The 16,569-nt window shown below is 40.5% G+C and overlaps 1 protein-coding gene across 1 annotated transcript; it reads left to right on the forward strand.

The window, feature by feature from the left end:
• Positions 1-1,557: 1,557 nt before the first annotated feature.
• On the forward strand, positions 1,558-16,179 carry LOC143003445 (excitatory amino acid transporter 1-like). Its single transcript, XM_076154121.1, has 12 exons — positions 1,558-1,681; positions 2,746-3,185; positions 3,650-3,706; positions 3,785-3,994; positions 4,860-4,997; positions 11,126-11,330; positions 11,510-11,552; positions 11,751-12,019; positions 12,106-12,339; positions 13,028-13,222; positions 13,568-13,702; positions 14,240-16,179. The coding sequence occupies exons 4-12, from the start codon at positions 3,811-3,813 to the stop codon at positions 14,445-14,447; spliced, it is 1,611 nt and encodes a 536-aa protein (XP_076010236.1). The 5' UTR covers positions 1,558-1,681; positions 2,746-3,185; positions 3,650-3,706; positions 3,785-3,810; the 3' UTR covers positions 14,448-16,179.
• Positions 16,180-16,569: the final 390 nt, after the last annotated feature.

The following is a 16,569-nucleotide window of genomic DNA, read 5'->3' on the forward strand; positions in this document are numbered from 1 at the left end:
TTTATGGCAAGGCATCTTACTCACCATGGTAATGATTCCTCTTTTGGATCCCTTTCAACTTCTGTAAATCCCTCTTGAACATGTAACACAGTAGTTGGCACATGCCTCCTGTTACCAATGCATTAACAGATCATCACAACAAGATGGAAAAACACTAACCCTTTTCGCTCCACATTCCTCCGCTAATCTATTCAACAGAACTAGAGCCACTTACAGTAAAATATCTGAAGCAAAAGTGTTATCCTTGTGCAAAGACTGAGAAGCACCAGAGACTCAGACAGACAGGCAGACAGGCAGACAGATCTTTTTGTCGTGTCTTTCTATGTTTTGTGGCAGGATCTCTCGTTCCCTCTTTCTTGAATTTACAAGTTCTCTGCCTAAGCCGACCTCTACTCTCTGACCTTCTGAAAACAATGGAGTCACTTGTCTGTTGTTGATTGTTGTGTTAGCTGTGTGACAGAGACGTGCATGTGTCACTGCGGTGCGACCAAAAGAATGATATGATCTCAGTTTCAAAGCCTCAAGATGAGTTGAGGTTTACTGATGAGAAAACCAGGAATTTGACCTGTTTGGTTTGGTAACAACATACAGTTGGCTGCATACAAACATATGTCAATGTCTTATTTCTTTGTGCAGCTCACTGTTCAGAATTCATGATTCCAAAATCTTTATTTGCATATTGCCTTATATTAATAATGATGTCTCTTAAATGCACAGCAGGCGATGGAAGAGCATGTTACAAGAATAACTCATGGACAAACAGTTACCACTCCTTATTCTCTTTTTTTTGTCTCTAAGCAGCATGAGAAGAACGTTCTATCCACGGGATCTGTTTCACTCACAAAACCCATCACCAGCCACCTCCCATGATCAAGCTCAAAAATGTGAGTGATAATTGGATCATATGCTCATGCTAAATCACTCACTGAATCACTTGTCAACTCACCCTGTAGCTCACATAACTTCATTAGCTCATAGAAGATTTTGTTTCTGTCTCCCAGTCTCAACATCTGTGCACTTTTGGAAGCAAACAAGTATGTGATTATTGCCATTGATCCTATGAAGCATATGCATATGGCTATGATCAATTACCTGAAAACGTTTCTGGTCCATCCAGGTGGGTTGTTGTCTTTGTTTGGACTAAAAGTCTGCAGCGTCTTGGTCCTAAGTGGCACATGGCTTGACCTAAATTGATTATTCTTATTAAAGGGCTGTCCATCAGTAGGCCTGCAAGATTTGGACGTCTGTGGCGTAATGTACTGGTTCAGGAGCTACAGCCTAATTGAAGAAGACGTTGTGATAATGTGATTTGTGCCCTTGTATGGCTGCCACTGCCACTCAATGTCTGGAATCAAAACAATTGAAATTTATGGAAACTCTATTTTAATATATATACTATTTATGGAAAATCATTCTTAAGTTAAATCATCATCATCAACATCATACTGTTGCTGAATGGCTTTTCTTAAGAATTAAAAACGTGGTGTTCTTGTTTGGAAGTGAGTGGATTACTTATTGACAGACAGTTTACCAAAGTTTGTTTTCCTGTGTGGGAGACTGCTTATGAAGCCAGCCTGTCTACACTGTCTACACTTCCTCTACGCTGGAGTCTACAGTTGTCAGCCAAAGTGTTGAGAGTTGTGTCGTGGTTCTTAGACTCAGGGGATACTAGAGGCAGAAGGTAACAGTACACATTCTCTTTCACAGCTATTCAGCCTTTTACTGCCCGATTGTCCAGGGCTAATGATGGTTATCAAAGCATCTCTGAGGAACATTTACTTTACTAACAATCCAAAGTTTTTCTTTGTTGCTTTGTTATATTATGAATAATGATTTTTGAGAAGTTCTTGACCTGCAATGTGTCCCCACGTGTTTGTTTGTGTTATTTTTAGTCTTATGTGTTCAGTATATCATAACGTTGTATTGATTTAGACAGTCACCTGTATGACAAACATACAATACACCTGAAAAATCCATACCTAAAAAGTGTCATGCATGGTGGGCAGAGAGTCTGTAGGGTTTGAGTCAGAAAGGATGAGCCAAACAACTCTTTTCAGATCAAGAAGGGTTTGATTGGTTGAAGACATTTGACTCTTCTTTAACTATGTGTGTGGCGCATGTGCCTATCAAACTCCCTCTAAATCCTGCTTGTTGTGTTATTCAGTGAATTTCTACTTCTCTAGGGGTTACAAGTTATATGTCACCCAAAGCACGAGGTACAGCCTTATCACCACCAAAAGCACATATCCCTGGTATGACTAAGAGAAGACGCCTTCAACTCCCGTATTTCACAAACACCAAAACATACATTCCTTCCGAACACATTGCACAACTCCTAAATTTTCCTGCCGGCTTTATTCACATGCTCTTTTTAAATATGATGGAATTGACCATATCCTCTCAATGAATGTGTTTCGTTTAAACCACAGCATGTGGTTGTGACGTGGTTACTTTTTTTTAATGTGTAACTACCACAGTAACAGGATCAAAGGTCTTGAGTGTAGTGTTTGCACAGACTGTTCAGTTCACAGTCAAATATGCAGAGCCCAAGTTTTACCACTGGCACTTTGTAAATATTTACTTGTTCTGTTCAGTTTTACAAACTAAAATCTCAGTCATTTCATTGAAAAAGATGAACGATTCATTGGATGACGCATGCCTACACAAATCAATGAATGGCAAATTCACGTCCATATTTGTGATGGATGGAGAACTTTTATTGCTTTGTTGCCTCCTTCTCCAAAGGAATCTTCAATCAGGCTGAAGTTATCAAGCGTGAAACATCAATTGAAAAGGAGGCTGAGTGGGACAGAAGAAAACAACAAGGTTCTTTCTCCTTTTCCTGCTCAGAAAGCTCATTATTCCTCAAGCTCCCCTCTGTCTGAAAAGCACCCCCTCCTCTATCTTAGTCCCCACCTCGCCTCCCCACTGGCCCACACCGTGTGAGTGACTAAGTCCGCCCCCCCACTCCGCTTACTATGCGCCGCCTCTATTCTCTCAGTGGCGCTCTCTCCTCCCCTCTCCTCTTCCTCCCCACGGTCTCCTCATTGCTGGCTGCTTACTCCAGCCAGCTCACAGCCAAAGATCCGCGACGTCCGTCCTACTCTGGCGGACATTTAAACCAAAACTAGACCGCTGAAGAACTGACACATCACTCCACAAGACGTTTTTGCTCAAGTCTGAAGGTACATGAACATTTCTACTGCAGAATTTTACCATTTCGTATGTGTATTTATTGTATATCTTAATCTGTAGCTATGTTTATGTGGGTGTGTCTTGCAAGGCACATTGTGACTTGACCCATAAAAACTTAATCGATACAACAACTAATGTATAGAGACTGTCCACATGTGCTGCAGTTGTTGCATGAGGAAGTCTCAATGCTTCCAAAGTTGTGGGAGCAACACATGTGGTTTTCGCTCCCAGCCCTCAAGAGAGAGTTTCACAGAACTTTGCCAAGTATTTACTGTCCAAGTGTCATTTACTATTTTCTTCAAATTAGTCATTGAAGATGTTTCAAAAGGTAATTTGTGATGTTGCAATGGTCCGAACCTTTAATGACATAGTGTTTGAAAGCCTTCTATAATGTGTTTTCTAGAGCTTCTGGATATAATGGCCACTCATAGCATATATTTCCTTTGCCATCTAGATCAGGCAGCTTGCAAGCCTTAAACCAAAGGAGACGAGAGAGAAAGAGGAGTGACGGGTAACAACAGTGACAGCAACATCTTTCGGGTTTGTGAGTTTGTGGAGAGAGGTTTACGTTCCTGCACATTTTTCAAAGAGGAACTTAAGATTCCAGCAGCAGCCATGACTCGGAGTAATGGGGAAAATCCTCAGACGAGCAGGAATGGTATCCAACAGATCCAGGAAAGGATCCATTCCCGGGCACTGCTCGCCAAGAAGAGTGTGCAGAGCATCACCAAAAGTGACGTGAAAGGATGCTTCATACGAAACGCCTTTGTGATCTTTACCGTCGCGGCTGTCATTATTGGTGAGTGAAAAGTGAGTTTTTTCTAATCACTGATTCAGTGTAGAATGTTTTCATGCTTGAAGATGTGAACCAAATCAATCCCACTGGAGATTTAGGTGTTGGTATTGAACAGGGTATATCCGCATGTCTGCAAACAGTAAGAGAAAGACACACATGTTAATGGTAAGAATCCCTTCGTCTCACCTCTATTCAAACCTACAAAGAAGAGGGCTCCAGATTTTTGGCATCAGCCCTTACAGGTCAGTCAATCTGGTGCATTTGAACCCCTTTCAGCAGGACAAAAACTGAATAGAGCAGTAACAGCTTCACCAGATGAGTGAATAGGGAGAACGCAGAAGCACCAAACAAACTGCCTTTTGTGCGACCCCTCAGCTAACCTTTGACTTGTAGCCATTAAACTTTGACCTTACTCCGTAGGAACTGAGCCAGGCCCACCCACCATTTCCACATCTGCAGCTGTGGTAGAATTACACCGTGCCAGGACATGCTCATTTGACTGATTGTCAAACTCAGGATATGCTTTGCTCCCAGCGTCTGGGTCAGCCACCTGGGCCTGTTGGTGAATTTGTGCATTAATGGACGAGTAGCTTTACCGGGGTTACAGAGAAGAAAAGTCACACACAGGAGAAGGAAAACCATTCTCATGTTTGGATTTAAGATAATGGCACAATCATGGCAAATTAAGTTTCAAAGAAAAATTGCTTCACATATTCCTCTCCCTACAATCAAACCACCAAAGGGCTTACTACGCATTAATAAAATGATATAGAAGTTACAAATGTCCATTCTGGAGGTCTCATAGTAATAGATCTTGCAAACCCAAGTCAAAAATACTGCAATGAAAACATTTGGATGCATCTTGCAGGCATTATCTTGGGATTCCTCTTGCGCCCTTACAAGATGTCTTACCGAGAAGTCAAGTTCTTCTCTTTCCCTGGAGAACTGCTGATGAGAATGCTTCAGATGCTGGTGATGCCCCTGCTGGTTTCCAGTCTCATTACAGGTATGAATGCCAAGGCACACAAACCCAAATTAATTTATTTTACTATATGATCATCACACAGGCTAAAGATTGGGTTAATATGCTTAAACCTTGTCAGTCACTTATTACTGTCCACAGCAATCAGCCTGATGTGTTTCTAAGAGAAACGTGTTCACACGAAGAGGGAACTTTGCCTTATTTTGCCAGTGTCGCGTCAATTTGGGTGTGTCAAAAAACCTAAATCTGACTCATCACACATTCCCCCCTCATGATTTCTCTTGACATGACTTGACTTGACTTGAAGTGTTAACATACACAAACATCACTGTAATGTCCAAAAAAGGCTCTATTGTTGTGATTATCTATGAGGTCTCACTTACCTTGTTGCTGTGGAATTATATTTTGCTTTCAGAGTGAGTGAGTCCGTAGAAGCTGTTTGTTGTTGTGCACAAATAGAACAGAGGATAACAAGGAAGGAGGGCATTGTTCTAAAAGTTGAAGACCTGCACTCTAAATTATAGATAATACCATATCATCAGATGTTGCTGATATGAAGGATATGACAGGACATCATGGACATTAACAAAACAGTTTTAGTGTATTTTAACCAGGAATGACCAAGATTAGGTCCAGCAGGGACCCTGTTTCTGGCTTTGTGCATAACAGTCATAACAAAGCTTTAATCATTTGTGTCCCCAATACTTTCATAAATCATGGTCGCCAATGATTGATCCTTTGTTCACACATTTTTTATAAACAACACAACACTGCAATACAGCGCACAGGCATACATTACACAAATTCTCTATAATTATTTGCTTGAGTTTAAGCATGTTTGATTTCTATCCAGGAGGCTGGAAAACTTTTGTAGTTCTACCCATGGTGGTTTTCTAATGTTGGAATCTTGTAATATATTACAAAAACTGGACTGTAAGTGTTTGCACAATGTCGGCAGATGATAGACATGGACCTCTTGCCATCACTGTGTCTTGTTTGTTGTTGTGTTATTCCACTGCAGTGATATCCATGTGCCTCATAGATGGCAGAGTGGGCTGGTTGTTAGTTCAGCTGACGTTGACTGTTGGTTTTGGTTCCTGTAATGGATGGGGTTACGATAGTCTCATGAGTGAGGGTGACAGAGGGTGCATTTATGTCTGGAAGTTTCTGGTGTGAGCCACATGCCTGTCCCATAACAATGGCCTAGGAATTGTTACAACATGCAGTCTTAGTCATTTTGTATGGCAAATATTAATATTGAATAACTTTTGCACAGCCATTGACTTCAGAGGCCCATGTGTATAGGCCTATTTCTCAGAAGTCCCCAAACATAGGACACTGAGGTTGTCAGTTGCAATTTAGGGATTTCATCCTTCTGCTGTCATGCATATAAAATCCATTTAGACACACACAAATCCTTCCTGGGGAAAAGACATATGGGTTTGTTTGAGCGCTCCTTGTTTTTGTTCTGAAGTAAGTAAAGACTGGAGCACAGAACATGTGAGTGTTCAATAACACCGATGTAGGCGGCACACAATAAAAAACCTAATCTCCTGTCACGCTGCAGATCGAGAGAGTGACTGACAGGGGAAATGACCAATCTCCTGGAGGGATGACGCAGACATGACATCCAATAATAACCTGCTTTGTGCTGCAGCCGAGCATAGCATCAGCATCCTTTGACATCATGTCACATGACTGCAGTCACAACATGTGGAAATCAACAAAGAGCACTGTTCTGAGGGCAGCCGGGCAGCGAAACAACTCACAAAGTGTGTGTGTGTGTGTGTGTGTGTGTGTGTGTGTGTGTGTGTGTGTGTGTGTGTTTGTGCGTGTGTGTTTATCTGCTGGATTAAGTCCTCAATAGAAAAAAACCCAAATACAGAAGGACAAATGGTCACAGCACACCAGTGTTTACTAGGCATCACAAATGATTTAAATTACAGGTATTTATCAACCTGCATGAATGTAGTCGTACTAATCCATCACACTGAATATAATGTTCACTGTTTACACTTTTGAAAAGGTTATGCTCACTGTATGGTAATTATTTTCATTTACTACATATCTGTAAATGATAGCTTACTTTAAAACTGCAGTATAGCGATGTAAAACTATGCAGGTGATAAATAAAGCCAAACATATGTGAGAAGGCTGCTTTATCTGTGTCAGTTTGATAAAACAAAACAATAAAGAGCACAGTATGTTTACAGCACCTGGTTACAAAACGTGGGAATTAAAGTACATTAAATGCGAACAGAGTACCACATCATAGAACAAGTGCTTCTTAAAATAGTTTTCAAACAACTTCTAAACAGACATTTAGAGTACAATTATAATTTCGAGTTTTAAAAGAAAACAGAAGATTTTGAAACACTTATTAAACCACCGAATTCTGATGTTGAGGAGCATTAATGGCGCAGTATAACTGCCATTTTGTTCGATTTAGTTTGATTTATGACTTCTGCAAAGATGTGGCCCTAGTCTAGCACAACCTGACACTTCAGTGAAAAATCCATCTGCGTAAAATGTGTTTCCTGAACATGCTGGTTGCAGAGAATTGAAGCTAGAGAAGAATCCAGAGGAGCAAAGCTACAGCTGGGAAAATTCTGGCATTTTATTACAGATGAGTCCACCGTTGCATAGCTATAGAGACAAACAGGAGGAAGGGAGACAGAGAGGAAGGGAGACAGAGAGGATGTGGGAAGTAACATGAGGAAAAGAGGATGATTATGGAGGAAGGCATTGGAGCGGTAGCTTGAATGTTGGCTGCTGAGGGAGCCTGGGGGAGAAAAGGAACTGAGGTGAGGACAAGAACAAATGGGATTGGGGATAACAATGAAAGAGGGCATTATTGTAAATAACTAGACACATTTTTGGCACTTGCAGTGTTGTTGGTTTTCATTACAAGTTGCAGTATTGTAAATTACAGTTAATGGCCATATCATCGTGTTGCCCATATGAAGGATGTGACAGGACATCATGGACATTAATGAAGTACCTTTAATGTATTCTAAACTAGAAATGACATACAAAGATAAAATGAAGTCATTGGCAGAGAAGCATGGGTTGATTATTAGCCTTCAATAACACGCATGGACTTGGTTATTGCATATTTACTAGCCCCTGAAAACTTGCACCAAGATCAGGTGCAACCAGGACCCTGTGTCTGGCTGTGCCCATACTGCATTACTATTGTGTGGCCACGTGTAACAGTAATACCAATGCTTTAGTAATTTGTGTCCACCACTTATTTATCTCATTCCTGTGCTTAAACATGGATGTCTTGCCATCACATGAACGTCAACTTTCCCCCCCCCTAAAGCCTGCTTTTTGTGTTTGATGAACATTCCCTGTATGAGAAAGAGAGTTGTGCTCTCTGCTCGCTTGGTTCTTTCTCGCTCTTTTGAAAGGATGGAAATTGGCGAGGCTGCATCCGTTGTTGCCTGGACAACAGGTTGAGGATCATTGTCTCCGTACGAGGCCAACTAAGTCAACAAGTTTTCCCAGGGCTGTCCGAAAAGGAATAAGAGGAGAAGGGGGTGGTTTTGGGGGAAAAGGGTAGCAATGAAAGAGGATTGCAGCAATAAGAACAGGGTGCAAGAAAAAGAGAGAATGGGGAGGGAAGAGGTGGGGGGTTGGAGAGGATGAAGGACAGGGGTGGAGAACTCTAGGCACTATGAAACAAGAGGTTTTGATGAAGGGGTGGCAGGGAGAGAAGGTGAAGAATATGGGAAAAGAGGAAAAGATAAAGGTCAAGATTCTGGACATTTTAAGACAGAGAGGGCCAAACAGAGGGCAGCTGCTTCTCCTGCACACACACACACACACACAGACACACATACTTTCACATACACAATGTTGTGGTGCCACACTGGAAGGAACACATACATCTCCCATCACACAAAGCAGGCTTTGCCTTGTACAGCTCTGAAAGAGACAATAGCCATAATAGGAGCTGACACTTTGAAAAAACGCCGCTGTCATGCCTATTGAGGAAACTTTCTTGTTTGAAAGTCCAGCACTCTGAACAGCTGTATTTCTTTTTCAACCAAAACGCCTACATAGTCTGTTTTATGTATTTCAGCCTGAGCTTTTAGTCTCTCAAAAACTGGACTGTTTACCAATTCTGAAATGAGAACCCAGATATTTATCAGTTCAACCTTGAAAATGTTGGTCAAAGTTAAGCATACAAACAAAGCCAGCGAAGGATGCTTTCTGATCTTGTGGGGTTATTTTTGTATTTTTCAATTTTATCTGTCGAATATTTTAAACAGTTGTAGGAGTACAGCTAGACGGAGTGGTCAGACGCCCAGAATCTTAAAGCAGGGCCTATGTGCAGATGAAAGAAATGTCTTTGTTTTTGCGGAAATCTGTACTATTGGTGACGATATATTGTAATTGCATTGACTGTAATTACAATCACTGAGTTTACTCTGGACATGAGAACCCTTTAATGATCGTACCAACAAAATGTTGTGACTGTAATCATCACCTAACATTTTTGGAAAAACTGGATGGTACCTTATTGCCCCAAACAATTGGCCCCACCTCCCCACATTGAAGTCATGAATTTGGGCCCAGACCCTAGTTTAGGAGTGTGAGTGTAACAAATTGCTGCAGGTAAGCTGTGCTGTGCCAGATAATAAGCCTCACTCCACCTTACCACTACAGGCGTACTGGCAGCTAAGCCCAGGCTTTTATTGTTGCGGTCAGTGTACCGGCCTCCCAGACCCGAGGCTGTGTGTTCAATCACAGCTCAGGGTGACAAACCAAACTACAACTTGTTTTTATTATTTTCTTTTAATTCATTTTCTCAATGAAAACATTCTCTGTTAAGGTTAGACCAGTGGTTCTCAAACTTTTTCTTTCGCACCCCCGTCTAACCACTGGGTTAGACTGTTGATCTGTGTTCACAACACAGTATTGTCACATTTGCTGTTGTTGTATGATTAAACAAGAGACAGTGTTGCCAGCGGGTTATCCAAAATTGCAACACAAAATATCACACAGCAGCAGGGACATTGCAAAAGAACAGTTTAAATGTGAGAAAAAAACGTGTCAAGGAATTTGTCCGCCAGTTTTGTTGGGAACACATCTGTCTGCAGCTATGTGGATATGAATATACACCATGTATACATATTTTCTATATTAGTTCCACCCCTGGGTGCTGCAGGTCTTGTTTTCCCACCGGTAAAGGTCATAGTCAGATTGTGTTTCTTTCTATGAGAGTGCCCCTCTTTGTTCTCATAGACAGAAAGATAAAAGCAAGTTATCCACATGGGTCTATTCTACCAATAATTATAGCACGTTTTCCCAGGCCAACTGTGTGCTCATGGGGACACAAGTAATTGAAACATGCAGCCATAAAGTCATGGGACAGCATGACTAATGATTCTCACAGCAGAAACCAACAACAAAGAGCAGCAGTTGCACAATATGATATTAAGTCAGATTATTTTTCAGAGTTTTGCATTAGTCTCAGGAGTCTCTTTTTGTATACATTTTCATTATTTTGTCTTGCATTATAGTCTAATACATACAGAAATTACTTAATGCTGTTACAACGCTGGTATAAACCACCCAACTGTAGGTCGGTCATCAGTCCAAGTCACCGTCCCCTCGTCTCCTTATACATTTTGTCCACGGGTGTATCACATTCCGTAGATCCCAGTCCACATTTCTTTCCCCCTCTTTCTGTATCAAATCACAATCTCCAAAATGTCCCATAACGGTATGCTTGTTGTCATGTCAAATGCTATTTTCAAAAAAAACAATTGTTTTTAAAAATGACCTTATGGTTATGTCATAAAAAGAATGAAATTAAGGTTACTGGTGATCATATGAGCCCATATACTTCTCAATACATACTACATGATCGGTAAGGGGACTCACTTGTGAAGTTGCTTAGTAGTGGACTTGTATTGCAAAGCTGCTCCATCTACAGGAATTATTTGGAATTTCAAAGTAAATGCAGCTTGCCCTGTCCGTATCATACCGTATCATTTATAATATTATAGTCTAGTGCTTAATATGATTTTATAGTACCAAAGCTTAAATCTGGTTTCAGGGCTTTTGGTAGCACTGGATAAATGTATTTGACTAACTGAGCAGAAACCTTTCAGCACTGATAAACAGCATATTCTCTTCAGGTATGGCCGCTCTGGACAGTCGTGCCTCTGGTAAAATGGGCATGAGGGCGGTGGTTTACTACACCACCACCACCGTCATTGCTGTGTTCATCGGCATTGTCATGGTGCTTATCATTCACCCGGGAAAAGGCTCAAAGGAGGAGTTTACTACAAAGCAGCAGATAGAGCAGGTCAGCCCTGCCGATGCTTTCCTGGACCTTATCAGGTACCCACACACACACACGTGCACACACACACGTGCACACAAACCCACACAATTTAGAAAGTGGATACTGAACAAGAGGCTCCAAATCCATACCATCAAAAAAATATATTATAATAATGAAATATATTGTTACATATTATGACTTGTTTGTCCAACTGTGTGTGTTTTGTGTATTCCAGAAACATGTTTCCTCCTAACCTGGTGGAGGCCTGCACCAAACAGGTAACCCTCACTGCTTCCTTTCTCCTCAAATTGCAATTTAATTTCGCCATTACAACACAATCGATGGATTTTAGGCATATCTGGGAATTACATGGTAAAACTGTGAAATTTGAAACATAGGAACTGTAACGGTGCGGGTAGATGTAACTACTAGATGAACACTAACACCCATCTTCTTCCTTTTTATAATAAATCCAGTTCAAGACAAAGTATGACAAGAGAATAGTCCATGTGAAGCTGACGGTGAATGACACAATATTCACACTCAATGGTAGCAAGGAGATATCACAGGAGGAGATGATCCCAGTGCCTGGATCGGTTAATGGAGTCAACGCTCTGGGCCTGGTGGTGTTCTCCATGTGTTTTGGACTGATCATCGGAAGCATGAGGGAACAGGGTCAGCCCTTGAAAGACTTCTTTGATTGTCTGAACGAAGCTATCATGAGGCTGGTTGGCATAATCATGTGGTGAGTGCAAAGATAATTCCTTGATGCATATTTGATTGATTAGTGGATTAAAAATTGTACTGAGCATAACTCCTAATCATCCTCAGGTATGCCCCCATCGGTATCCTGTTCCTGATTTCCGGTAAAATAGTGGAGATGGACGATATCTCGGTCATGGGTGGCCAGCTGGGCATGTACACAGTGACGGTCATCTCTGGCTTGACCATTCATGCCCTCATTGTCCTGCCAACGCTCTATTTTGTTATTACCAGGAAGAACCCCTTTGTATTCATTGCAGGGCTGTTACAGGCACTCATCACTGCCCTGGGGACATCTTCCAGGTATGGGATTAGGTTCTCTTTTACTGGGTTCATCTCAAGTTCATTTTAGAAACTCAGAAACTGACAAAAAAGTAAGGTAGTACCAACATGCCAGCTAAAGTAATTATAATGGCCTCACGTCTAACAAGCACACATTTTCTTGAATCTGAGCTTTCCAAGTTTGACTATTTGCATAACATTTGGACTGTTCAAATGTGTGTCTCCTGCCAAGAGAGAGGGCATGAATTATATCCATAACTCCTGAAATTGGGTAATAATTCATGGAATTACTGGATCCTGGCAAGCTTTTCTATTTTCCATTTACAACGTTTGCTCTTACCCAGAACAGTTTAAAATTGACCACCGTCTCGTCAAATGACAGCAGTTGCTCAACTTTCCCTATTTGACTCAAAGTTAATAAGAACAGAGTTTCATTGTTTTAAGTTGAATGAACTAGCTTTGACTAATACACTGATACAGACTACAATCACAAAAGTACACCAGAGTCTGTCATTGTCACGCCTCCGAGCTGTTTGAGACTTTGATTTATCATGATAAAAAAATGTTGTTGACAGTTATGACCCACTTTTTGCCTAATTTCTTCACAATAGACACACACAATCAATCACAATTCTTCACAATAGATGCTTAAACGTCCTTTCTTCATGCTGTTTCTCTTCTTTGTTCATCTCCCTCCCTCCTCTCTCAGCTCTGCCACATTGCCCATCACATTTAAATGCCTGGAGGAAAACAACAAAGTGGATAAGCGTGTGACCCGTTTTGTGCTCCCCGTCGGTGCCACCATAAACATGGATGGCACAGCCCTGTATGAAGCCCTGGCAGCCATCTTTATCGCTCAGGTTAATGATTATGACCTTAACTTCGGACAGATTCTCACTATCAGGTATGCAAGAACAGTTCATGAATTGTTCACAATGTATTGAAATCATGTATGTTCGCAACTTAAACAACACAAATAACTTGAATAAAGCAAGATCAAAGGTTCCGTTCTTTGATGGCTTACCTTCAACCAAAGTTACAGTTACAGTTATTTGAAGTAAAAAGTGGTTAGTATTTCAGCGAAGGGAATGAAATTAAGTTTAACTCTGTTACCCAAAGGATAACGGGTGGAGAGGACACGTCTCTCTTCTGTTCCTCCTGTCGGTACAATTACAATTTGTCTCACTGTAATGAATTTTTTCTTTATCATAAAGCCAAATGTCTTAAATTGTCTGTCTTTGGCCCTCAGTATCACCGCCACGGCAGCCAGTATTGGAGCAGCTGGAATCCCTCAGGCTGGGCTCGTCACCATGGTGATAGTCTTAACATCTGTAGGTCTACCAACAGATGACGTCTCATTGATCATTGCTGTTGATTGGTTCCTGTAAGTACTAAGAAACTATTGAGGACATTGTAAACACAGAGTAAAGTTAAGACAGGTCAGCATTCGTCTCCCCTTCACCAGGTAAACGTCAAGCTGCTGCAGAACAACTCCAGACTTTTGGTTTAGGTGGCAAAGAAGACCTTTTAAGAGAAAATAAATGATAGACGGAGGGATTCTTAGGGGGTACAGGTTTTTGTTGTATACCCTTGATTGCACAGTAAACTCAAAGAGACACTCCCTCACATTCCACAATCCTCAATCCATCTGGTTCTAATTGAGTCGGCAAACCAATTCCATTCCAAGCGTTTAGTGGCAGGGTTGTTTCATGTGGTTTAAAAATTGCCTGGAGCTGATAAAAATATGCCTCCAGTAGTTTATCAAGATTTCAATATGCATGAGGTCCTCAATGGAAAACCTCTTCTCTTCTCTTCTCTTCTCTTCTCTTCTCTTCTCTTCTCTTCTCTCCTCTCTTCTCTTCTCTTCTCTTCTCTTCTCTTCTCTTCTCTTCTCTTCTCTTCTCTTCTCTTCTCTTCTCAGGGACCGATTGCGCACCACCACTAATGTCCTTGGAGACTCAATTGGTGCAGGTATTGTGGAGCACTTGTCTCGCCACGAGTTGGAGAACAAGGATGCAGAGGTGGGTAACTCCGTGGTGGAGGAGGCAGACAAGAAGCCATACCAGCTCATCTGCCAGGAGAATGAGTACGAGAATGAGAGGCCTGTTGCCAGCGAGACCAAGATGTAAGGCGAGCATCTTGTCAGCAGTTGCATGCATTTGCGCGAAAAACTTTGTAATGCATTGAACCATTTTCTGCTAAGTAACCCTTTCACACTTCTTTTTTCAGTGTATAAACCACTCAGTCATCAAATCAGTGGGTTCAAATTGAATGCATTTACTGACGTTTTATTATGAGCCAAGATGAGTTGGAACCCTTCTTGACAGTATCTTTAAGGAATGTAGGCCTGAAATGGTTCTCTTTAATATAGATTTTTCTCAAGGTCTGTGTGCTACGCTGCTCGTTAAATGTACAAAAATGTCTCCGCCAAAGGGTGACAGTAGTTTACTATTTACAATGAAAATGCGTCAGGAGCCGGATGGTTTGTGGGTGGTGTGTGTCTTATCCAGAGCTGTAGTGACCAGTCACACCCTCTAGAGGTCAGTATTGCTGCGAGTGTAAACACTTCATCAGATGGCTGTGACTTAAAAGTTTTTGCTCTTGTTTTAGCTCAGACTTTGGTGTTGTGGGGGAAAAATTCATGAATTAAGTGGTGGTTTGAAACTGTAGATTGTCATAACAGAGGGGAAGTGTTGCATATAAACAGGGGGGACCAGGGGAAAGAAGGGTGTTTGTACAGACATTAGTGGATTTGGTTCAGATAATTTTGTGTTTTCTACAGATGTTAAGTGAATGAATGTCATCATGAGGCAGATGTGCTTTTGACCTCATCATAACTGTCTAAGCTGGAAGGTGCACAACTTGTTTCTTACTTAACAATCTATTTTTTCTCGTCAAGTACATTATGCAATGTGTTCCTCAAATCAATCATTATGGCTCAACCAAAATCACTTCGCCAAGGTTTCAATTTGCGGTGAAAGCTTTTATCAGAGATTATTTGATGAAATACCAAGAGAGAACACGTAATTATATTTTGACCAAAAATCCACCAAAATACTATCCAAACTTTCAGAATAATAAATATTCTAAAGATGACACTAACTTACATTATAATAAAACATTGTTCTGGTACAATAATATTTTTTTTATTTCTGATAGTGAAATGACTCCTTTTCTTAAATCAGATCAGATTCTTCATCATTGCCATACAATTATTTGTTTGAAAAATGCTTTTGTCATTTGTCGTGTTTTTTGTCATGTGTCTTATTTTGAATTAGTGAAATTGTAGATTCGGTAGGCTGGAAATTATAGTTGAAATAGCTTTAACTTTTTGTTTAATATTATCTTTTACACAATTCTGAATTTAGCTGTCTTAAATTTGTGAAGACTATTTGTGCTTGAACTAATTCATTATAACAAGTTGCATTTATATTCCTTATTAGAAATTGCTGTGTATAGGGGATTATACTGAATATACTGTACTTGTATAGATAAATGTAGATGTGTACATTGTTTGTAGATTTGGATTGTAAAAGGTTAAGTGAGGATTGCCTATGTATAGACGATGTAACCATGTTGCTATGGAACTAAAGATCCAATTAACAATCCCCCTCCACTTCCTTTTCCAAATGCAAAACTGGCTGGTTTAAAGGACCAAATGTTATTTTCTATACAATGGAGGAAATGTAATGTTCCTTTATTTACAGATGCTGATGTTTCCTGTTGATATAGCTGTTTAATGATTTCATGTATTCACAGAGATACACAAAGACACACATGCGCATGCACACACCACAGACAGGACTCAATCATTGTAGTTTTTTCTTGTATGGATTTTTTTTAAATAAAATGTTAAAATCACTTTGTGTGTAATGATCATGAATATCTTCAACATCAATTTGATATGTCCCAAGAAATGGGCTTATTAATGACTACGTATTATTTTCTACTTATTAAAGTTCATTCCTGTTGCATAGGACTTGAGAAGTAAGTGCTTTACAGTTTCTGCACCATTCCTCCATTTGGAGCCTTGTTTAAGGTCACATCAACAGTTATTGGCACTAAGGGACAGCAAGTTATTTTACTGCTATCATATTAGAGTGCTTCATAGAAAGGTGCTGGTCTTAAAAGTTACTTTAAAGGTTGAATGCCTCATTTGAAATAGTGTCAACAAAAATGTTACATTCTAAATTTCACAAAGCTATGATTTTTGCAAGGCAGTTGTATTGGGACTGCGCAGATCAACTAAAT

This window comes from Genypterus blacodes, unplaced genomic scaffold, assembly GCF_046128005.1.
Source record: "Genypterus blacodes isolate CSIRO-AG114 ecotype Tasmania unplaced genomic scaffold, CSIRO-AGI_Gbla_v1 ptg000061l_1, whole genome shotgun sequence".
Taxonomy (NCBI): Eukaryota; Metazoa; Chordata; class Actinopteri; order Ophidiiformes; family Ophidiidae; genus Genypterus; species Genypterus blacodes.

What these genes read in the sequence shown, in the direction of transcription:
- LOC143003445 (XM_076154121.1), top strand. Translation starts at nt 3,811, where the DNA reads ATGACTCGGAGTAATGGGGAAAATCCTCAGACGAGCAGGAATGGTATC. An exon ending in CGTCGCGGCTGTCATTATTG is followed by an intron (nt 3,995 to 4,859) that starts GTGAGTGAAAAG and finishes TGCATCTTGCAG; the next exon opens with GCATTATCTTGGGATTCCTC. An exon ending in GCCCTGGGGACATCTTCCAG is followed by an intron (nt 12,340 to 13,027) that starts GTATGGGATTAG and finishes CTCCTCTCTCAG; the next exon opens with CTCTGCCACATTGCCCATCA.